The 10077-nt window shown below is 32.7% G+C and overlaps 1 protein-coding gene across 2 annotated transcripts in view; it reads left to right on the plus strand.

Moving 5' to 3' along the window:
- The window catches only part of LOC106127777 (homeobox protein aristaless), a 62622-nt gene extending 56719 nt beyond the window's left edge, over positions 1–5903 (plus strand). For both annotated transcript variants that reach the window (XM_013326014.1, XM_013326015.1), the window contains exons 3-5: positions 825–870; positions 4604–4797; positions 4955–5903. In XM_013326014.1, coding sequence (XP_013181468.1) covers positions 825–870; positions 4604–4797; positions 4955–5276 — 562 coding nt within the window. In that variant the 3' untranslated portion in view covers positions 5277–5903. The remainder of the gene's footprint in view (positions 1–824; positions 871–4603; positions 4798–4954) is intronic.
- The last annotated feature ends 4174 nt before the right edge of the window (positions 5904–10077 follow it).

A 10077-nucleotide genomic window follows, 5' to 3' on the forward strand; every position in this document is an offset into this window, starting at 1 on the left:
GGACGAGAGCGAAAGCGTGCCCGTGGTCCCGTCCCGATGCGTTGGAGGAACAGAGGGGTGTAGTGGGTATGCCTCCGCTATGGAGGAGAATCCCACATAACTACCGCGTCCTCCCCCGGGGCGCGGAGTGTGCATAAAGCATTCCCCTCTGAAAAAAAAAAGGGTCATAAACCAATTTCTTTGCATTATTTATAATAATCTTACTAATATTATGCGAATGTTTAGATGGATGGATGTTTGTTTGAAGGTATCTCCGGAACGGCTTAACGAATCACGATGAAATTTGTCATGGATATGAAACTTAGTCTTGAAGAAAACATTAGGCTACTTATAAAGTTTTTTTAATACCACGCCTGGGAGTCGCGGGCGACTGCTAGTCTTTGTATAAAATTCCCGTGTCACAATGTTAATAACCATACACCTCCGAAACGGCATGACAGATTTTTATGATATATGCATATTCAGTAGGTCTGAGAATCGGCTACTATCTATATTTTAATCCCGCGAAGACGGAGTCGCAGGCAACGGCTAGTATTATATAGAAGAAAGATTTGATTGATTGTTTACTTTGGTCCGAAAACTACTAAACATATTTGAAAAACTCTTATACTGTTGGGAAATTATATCAACGATAGACATAGCTTACATTTATAAGTAGATTTTTTTTTAATTCAGCGTGGATACAGTCGCAGGCAACTGTTAGTTAAATAAAAGAGTCATGTGTACACTTCTGAAATCATTTTTTAGCCGACTTCAAAAAGTAAGTTATCATTTCGTCTGTTGTTTTATGTGTGTTACCTTATAATTTTTCTTCCTTGTTCCAGAGAGGAGCTGGCGATGAAGATTGGATTAACAGAAGCAAGAATACAGGTATTCATTTAATTAAATTTATTATCATACAAACAACAGACATAATTACTAGCAATTTTCTGCTATTAAATACACGCTAAGTGTTAACACTCATTTCTTTGCTCATGAATGCAGAACATCAATTTTTCGCGTTTCGTCTTATGAGTGTGCGTCCCGGAGGCCTAATTTAGACCTCTTTCCCGTCCCATCCTTTTTCTTATAAGGAAAGGATGGAAAGTGGAAATGGACTTTCCGTATTATATGAGAGGATGCATGGAAAGGGAAAATATTTTCTTTCTGTGCATCCTCTCCTCCTTCGAATAAAGGTAGGCAACGCATGTGCGATTGCGTATGTATATGGGCAACGGTCACTTCGCTATTTCAGTGATTTCAGGTGGTCGCTCGCTCGTTTGCCTTACTGTATGATATAAAAAAGATAGAATTTGAACTGCACAATTCTGTCGTCAAACTGTACTATATGTAGGCGTGTAGCAGACTTTACCATGAAAGTTTAACTTAAATAACAGTTCTTTGTAATATTCAAACTTTACGCGTAACATAAAATGACATCGATTTTCACTCTTATTTGCTATGTCTAGAAAATACTACGAGTAATATTTGAAGTTTGTTTTTTTTTACGTTAATAAAATAGATTTTTAGGAACAAATTATTTTAATTTATAAATTTAAATATCGTCGACATAAAAAGTTATTATGTTAAACAAACTTTAATTAAGAGAAAATCACGTGAATTTTTCATCAAAGCAATTATAAAATAACTATAGAACATAATGAATCAATTTGAATTATCATTTTAATTGATGCCGCAATCATAAATAACATTTTAATAATACAACGTAACGTTTTTCGTTGTTTATAAAACGAGGTCGTTCGTTTTCTTTACATCGACCAATGCTAAATACTCATTTGAATTTTATTATGATTCAGTTATTTATTTTTGTTTAAATATTATATTAATGTTTAATCAATCAAATTAACAAAACGAGGTCGCTGTTTCTATTTTATAATTGCTTACTAAATAATATATTTAATAGTAAAACTTACTAACTTTATTAATGCGAATGTTTGGATGAATGAATGGTTGGATGTTTTTTAAAAGGTATCTCCAGAACAACTTCATGGATCTTGTTGAAATTTGGCATAAATAATATATCCTGGAAGAAAACATAGGCTTTTTTTTTATTCTACGCGAACGTAGTCGCGGGCAACAGCTAGTATTTTCATGTGTCACTCGTCGCAACAAATAAGGATCAAAGGAAATTATGTAAATTCGATTTAATTAAAATTATAAATAAGTTAAGATGTAAATTAGTCGGCATTCTGTTGTAAATTACGTTATAACATAAGAAAGGATATCGACCAAGTATGGATGGGACGCCCGTGTCTCTTGACCATATGTGGGTAGACAGAAAAACCTCACGACTATATTAAGTTCGTATTGTGAATGTGAAAATCATCATAAAAATGTCTTTTACGTAGCGATCAATTAAAATATTATCAGCTGGTATATCTTAATAGTAGTACACGTTTATTATTTAAATTCTTTAGGGATAGACAACTTTTATACAACTACCTGACCTTTCCAGTAAGGAGTTTGAGTTTAAAAATAAATTTGAATATATTCTACTCTTTTGCAAGTTAAACATAAGTACTATGAACGGTTTAAATGTAAGGTCGAGTAAGTTAAAAATGTCTAACTTAATTTGTAGTACAGAATTCCATAGATATATCGTAAACTAGATATGCTAATATATTTCACACATTTTTAAGACATGTCATGTATTTTAAACGGAGATTTTGAGCTCAGAAACCCGCGGTTAGACTGAAAATCTCTGCTTGTCTTTATTAAAATTATTTGACATAATTTAACGACAATCGCGTTGCTTATTCTTATAAAATTCATAAGTATTTAAAGCAAAATTCAGATTAAAAATATAATGACAATATTATAGAGTTCTTTGAAAAAAAAACTTTATAAGTAGATTATGTGTTCTTCCAGTATATGTTCTACATCTGTGTCAAATTTCAACAAGATTCGTTGAGCCGTTCCGGAGATACCTTGAAACCAATCCAATCCGGTAATAACGAAGTAACAGCCCGAGCCGAGGTTCCCGAAGGAGCCCTCGAGCTTAGTTACTCTTAAACGAGGTTTAGACTACGTGCCATCTGTGATCTGCCACCTTAAGCCCCGTGAAGCTCAAAATGTGTCAAGGCAATTCAGTCACAAAAAAACCCTTGTAACCAACATCCAACTAAACTTTCGCATTCATTATATTAGTAAAAAGGTAGTCTAATAGATAATTTAAAGTCAACACAAACAAAGGTCAGATATGTACATAATCATATTTAAAAACTGCGCAGTAAAATTAAAACCGCAACTCGTACGCGGCATTTTAGGACCAAGACCGGTGATGATCATTACTTTAATGCCGTACTCTGTTAAGCTATTAAACCTGGCACCTGGGTCGCGACCGGCGTCTTTATCTGCCGACTGTACACATACCGTCAACATGTTTGACTCCAATTACAACATTTATAAATTCAAGAGCCCAGTATGAAGTCATATTTATGAAATGAACATTGTAAACTACACGACACTTGATATATTCAAAAATGAATTCAATTGTTTATTGTATAAGATTGAATTTTCATTGCGATACGTAGAAAAGTTAATAGCATTTTTTGGTTGCATCCATTTAAACAAACCGCATCAACTAACAGAAAGAAAAGTTGGCTTAATCTTTTTATCATCGAACATTTATCATAAGTGAATTAATTTGAATTAATATAAAAATAATACTTAAAATAATGATTATTTGGTATCGGATATCGTTTTTTTTTTCTGTACTTTGGACTTTGGACTGGACTAATGTTGAATTCCGAGAATTAATCGATCAAATTCACTTATCGTTTTGTGTGAGTCACAGCCGCAGAATACTTTTTCAAATAAAACATAGTCTTCTTTAACTCATATATTTCTTTTAGAATTGTAAACAACAACTTTTTCAAAAACACCCCTGTTACATTGTCTTTTTCATTGCCCGAATGTCAGAAAAACATGGCCGTCATTCAGACGAGCAATTACAATACTTTTAATTTACGATAACGAAATACAATCAGATAATTAACATGTTAAGTTGAATACTTCTATTATATTTGAGAATCAAATATTTAAATAATCTTTTTGATCGTAATACAAATTAATGTTGTTATTTTAAATAAACAAAAGTGTTATTGACTTATAGCATAGACTAAATAACGTTTTAGATTAAGGAATTACAGAATATATAAAATGGCTAACAGCTTATTATATTTGATTCTAATGAATGTATGTATGATTTTGTTGTAAAAATAAAAAAATGTGTTTAGGTAATACTCGAATGAATGAAGTAATGATAAAACAAAAATGAAATATTCTAGGTAAATATTTCGCACGTAATAAAATATTATCGTAATAATCATAAAGTATTTAATAATCTTTTATCAATTAATTAATATGCTTATGTCTGGTAATGATAACTGGATGCTCAACACGAATGTAAAACGGATTCTTACCTATTTAAAAATAAATGCGATAAAATTTAATTTTTAAAAGTTTTTTTGCTGACGCTCCTAGTACATTTAACCATCGCTAGTGACGGGAGAAGAGTTCCCTGTTGAAAAATAATAGAAAAGCTAACTTAAGTAAGTTATATTTCAACTACATGATAAAGAATGATAGTTTTTATTTCCAGGTTTGGTTTCAAAACCGTCGCGCGAAATGGCGGAAACAAGAGAAAGTGGGTCCTCAAGCGCACCCTTACAACCCGTACCTAGGGGCGGCCGGGGCGCCGCCACCCTCCGTCGTAGCCTCCATGCCCAACCCCTTCTCGCAGCTCGGCTTTGGGTTCCGGAAGCCCTTTGATACGAATGCACTTGCCTCATTTAGGTATTTATAACGTCTTATAATCTCTTAATAATGAATTATTTTCTTTGATACCAGTTATTATTATATTTGTGGAAGTGGTTAGGTTTTTTACTAACCAAAAATCAAAATTCATTTAGTAAAATTATCGTGTATTTCATAATATTTTTTTAAATTATAGATACGGAGGCGCGCCAGTTCTAAGCCCGCAGTATCTCGGTGCGCCCTTACCGAGACCGCCGCTATTCGGTGCCCCCATTTACACCACCAGCCCGCCCTTCCACTCCCTCCTTGCCGGGCTGGCGCCCCCTCCCCGGCAGTCACCCGACCCTCCTCCCGTCTCTCCCCCCATCTCTCCAGGAAGTGAATCCCCTCCCGCGCAAACTGGTCCAGAAGTGGAAAGAAGAAGTTCAAGCATCGCCGCATTAAGGATGGCGGCACGAGAACATGAACTACGGTTAGAAATGCTAAGACAAAGACATCACACGGACTTGATTAGTTGAGCTTTCTTTACGAGTTTCCTTACCGTGGATTTAACATGGCGTGACATTTGTGTATACTATCTCTACTTTCTCCATAAGAATGAAAGGGACAACGATATTGACGTAATATGTTACGACAACGGAGATTCATACATTTAATCGTCTGTACACTTTACCGTATATTTCCAAACAACGAACATCTAATTCTTAATAATAACAATTTTATTTTTTATAAGCGTACTGTGAAAAAGTATTACGAGTTATTATAAATATAATTGATAAGAATCAAAGCATATTTCATTAGAAGTTAATTTAATTTAAGTTGTAGCAACTTGTATATTTTTTTTTAAATTTAATAAATTATTCGAAGATTAAAATACTTAATAGGTCATTTCGTAATTACCAAACAAAATTAAGGATTAATTGTATTAATTACTGGATTTTCCTTTAATTTTGTTTTTCTAAAAAATAAAAAATCTTGTTTTTGCACATTTTTTGTATTTATTATTAAAGGTACGAAACGACCTATTTGTATGTAAAATCTTCGAAATTGCTTAAGAATGTATTACGGATCCGTCCAGTTTATAGGCCTTATTGTTATTTATTTTAGTCATAAGATTTTAAATAGTGTAAGTCTCCATTATTGAAAAAAATGTGTCTGAAAATTTTACCTTATAGCCTTATAAAAATTTCATATACAAGAAAACATTTTTTATGAAAATTTATGAAAATTATTTTAAAAAATTGATAAAGAAGCTTTGTCTGTTCTATCTATGCAGTAAATTGGTCATCAAACTAATCTATTATACATTATTGTAACAAAAAAAATTCGCCAAAGAAACATAATTATTTCATGTATTGAAATTTTTTACAAAAACACAAACAGTTTTCTTTTAATTTGTTTAATTAAAAATGTGCCGCATCAAATAAAGAATAATGGAAATTATAAATCTTGTTAATTTTATTGACAACCCTATTTTTATTATTTATAATATTATAATTGAATTTTTTGTATTTATACCGTTAATTAGAAATTACCAGAAAAAACAGCGTGACCTTGCTGGCTGGATACTTATCATATTTAAGAAATAAAAAGGGAAAACAAAATCGAAAAAATATCCTACAAAAAATATAAATATTGGTCGATGCAATTAACACATCAGTGTGCGTGAGCACACACAAACATACCTCGTAATAATAGTTTCTGCACATTTTATTCATAGTCGCAATAACATTTACCTACTCCCCTCCCACTTACTTCACCTCGCTGTGGCCTAACCATTTTCATTAATAAAATGTCTCATAGTATTTTATTTGTAAAAACAACTGTGTCCATGTTTTTACAGGATTTTTTTTTAATTGTAGTCTTTTTTTAACTTTATCATCGTAAAAATGACTACATATTGAAGATATTATTTTTATTCAACATGACCTGATATTTTTTCTGCTAATTTAAAATAACCGTGTAATGCAACAAGAGACTTATCAAATGGCACCAAAGATATATACCATTTCAAACTATCAAAAGAGCTACTCTTATGTTACCTTAAAATTATAAATATAAGACAGTCTTTGTCCCATTCAGTGTCGAGACCCTTGGTCCGTGGTGTCCTAGCGCTTTAAGGCTTTTTAAGAAAATATAAAAAAAAGTTAAACGACATCACAGGGGACTGAAGAGCTGGCAGCAACATCGGACAAAGAATTAGTATAGCTATCCAAAGGGGGAACGCTGCCAGTATCTTCGGAACGTTGTTTAAGGGGACTTCTTTTAATAATATATTTTAGTTAATTATTCGTTTTTAATATTTTTTTAATATCATAGATTTAAGACAGTCTTATAATTCGATACGAAATTTAAAAATTACTCAGGTCAAATTTTCTAATAGGATTATACGATATACAATAAGCTACTTTGAATATACTGAAAACAGAGCGAGCAACTCAAAACGAAAAGCAGACTTCGATTCCGGCTTTCAACGGTCTCTTCCATTCATTAATCACAAGATGATTGCACGTCAGAGAGAAAAATGCGGCAGCCGACCATCAAGACGGACCGAAACAATACTAAACGATCATTCATTACACAATCCGATCTAATTAAATTGTAATTCAATAAGAAATTCAATTACAAAATCTATTAAATAGGTTTGTGGGAAGTACAGCGTGGGCAGGCTCATGTATAACAGATAACTTTAGCTCCCGGTGGTCTTATGTTGGGGTCTCTTTGTTGTTTATGTTGTACATTTTTCAGACAAATAGTTAACAATATGTTTTTTTTATTTATTAAGGTACTAGCTGTCGCCCACGGCTTTGCCCGCGCGGTACTAAAAAGACTAATTAGTAGCCTATGTGTTCTTCCAGACTATATCCTACATCTATACCAAATTTCAGATCCGTTGCGCCGTTCCGGAGATAGCCTCTTCTAGACATTTTTAGTTAGAATAATTTGGCGTAAATGACGTGCTTTCATTATAAAGTCCAGTATCAGAATAAATAGTGAGGTGACACAAACGTCGAAATTTTAGTAAGGCTAGTGTTGAGTCAATACACTGGCTCATTTCCGAATTTTCTTCCTAACACTTGAAACAAACATCCATCCATCCAACATTTGCATTTATATTATTAGTATGAAGTAAGATTAACAACTCCATTAACTTGTGAAATTAAATTCTGTTCAAGTTCTACAGTATGTTCTTTATATTTTTATGACTCTAGTATACTTTTTATTCTTCGTTTTAGACTCAATAAGTCTTTTTATATCTGCAAGACATTCATCATACAGATAATAAAACAGCGCGTGCGCAAAAACTGCATTCGAGTAAGCTTACAAAATGAATGCATCCCTTTACGCAACTTATAGGTTAATCAGTCACAAGTTGACACAGTCAATTACTCTATTGATTTAACATTAGTTATAAATGACTGCGTTAAAAAAAATGATTAAGTAGTAGTCTATGTGTTCTTTCAGAATATGTTCTACATGCCTTTCAGCGTTCCTTGCAGCTGTTCTGGAGATACCTTCAAATAAACATCCATCCATCCTCTTCTTCTTCTTAAGTTTAAAATCCCAATTGCTTCTATGCTATAGGTTCACAACACCTGGATTGAAATAATAAAAAAATTGTCTCCGAGTGCAATTTCTTCAAATGTTTAAATTGTGACGTCATAAAGATTATGGATCACCCTTTATCTACATTTAAATTTATAACGTAGTATAATTGATGTTCATTTTGCGACATATGGCAATAATGAATTCGGCTTGCAAGAGGTCGCAGGCGTTTTACTGTACAATAACTTAATGTCAAGTTATCTATACTTACGAAACGCTTGCTTATATCTCAGCGTGACAAGTACTTATCTTGTTAACATGCCTTTTAAGCTAATTTGTGGTTGAACTTAAAGTTAATGAATTTCAACACCAACGCTATGTGGTATATTTGTGAATTATTGGTTTAATTGATAAGCAAAAAGTTAATCTGTAAAATTAAGTTAAACAAATTAAATAAATCAAGAGTTAGCAGATACGAATCCATCATTCATCTTACTAATATTATAACCACTAATGTTTGGATGTATGGATGGATGTTTGTTAGAAGGTATCTTCTCAAGGGTTCTTGGAACTCACTGTAGCCTACCCTAAGTAAAGGGTGATAAGGCCATAGTCAACCACGATGGCCAAGTACAGATTGGTTGACTTCACACATATCTTTGAATTTCTTCTCAGATATGTGCAGGTTGCATCACGATGTTTTCCTTCAAGGACGTTGGATAAATGTACATATGTAAATCGGAAAATCGAAAAACACATTGGTACATGGCGGGATTCGAACCCAGTACCTGAAGATTGCAAGTCAAATGCTTGACCCCTGAGCCACCGAGCCTTTTACTACATATATTAAACATGTTACTACATTAAATTAATTTAAAGCAAGTTGTGCATTGTATATCTCAAATCAATCGATACAATATTTAGATAGTAGCTATGTTTGAAAATCGTGACTACTTCATGTAGATTGAAATGATATATATTTTTTTGTTTCATAACTCTCAAATCAGATAGAGCTAATGAAAAATAAATAGGAACGTGAGTTAATTTAATTGTAATCGAATTTTTATCCAAAGGAGCTCATCTGTTGACCACGCCTTCACTATCCTGTTCAATTTTAACCATACAAATCACAAGCGATAGCGGGTAACAACATTTTAGAGATTCTTATTATTTTATTGCCCTTAAAACTTTACTTATATAGTCAAACTAGCTGTCGCCCGCGACTCCGTCGGCGCGGAATTAAGAAAAAAACAATTACTAACTTATGTATTCTTCCAGACTATGTTCTACATGAATGCCAAATTTTATCGTTATTCGATCAACTGTTTCGGAAAAACCTTCTTAAAAGTCGCATCTATAATATTAGTAAGAGTAAGATTTAAGTCAGACTGACAGTACTATTAATACAATAAACTTAATTTAAAAACCAAACACATACGAAAGACTGAAACTCTCTAACATTTAGATGAAATAGCGCCATCCATTGGCTGCGTTGTAAGACAAATTTTTTTTAATTCTAACTAAATAAACTGCAGTTTAATAATAATTTTTGTCTTCTTTGATACCACGTTTAAAGGAAAAATTTAGTCAAAAAATTATGGTTAACATTATTATATGTAACAACATTATACTTGGCCTTATTAGCCATTTTTAGCTCACTTAATTTTATACATATTTTTTTTAAATGAAGAAAAAATCATCCTGAACATGCTGCAACTTGCGCTTTACTATCTTCTTAATGCCTGCTTTCGATGGGCGGGACTTCGCCAAATC

Source organism: Papilio xuthus, unplaced genomic scaffold (genome assembly GCF_000836235.2).
Source record: "Papilio xuthus unplaced genomic scaffold, Pxut_1.1 DF824655.1, whole genome shotgun sequence".
In the NCBI taxonomy this organism is placed as follows: domain Eukaryota; kingdom Metazoa; phylum Arthropoda; class Insecta; order Lepidoptera; family Papilionidae; genus Papilio; species Papilio xuthus.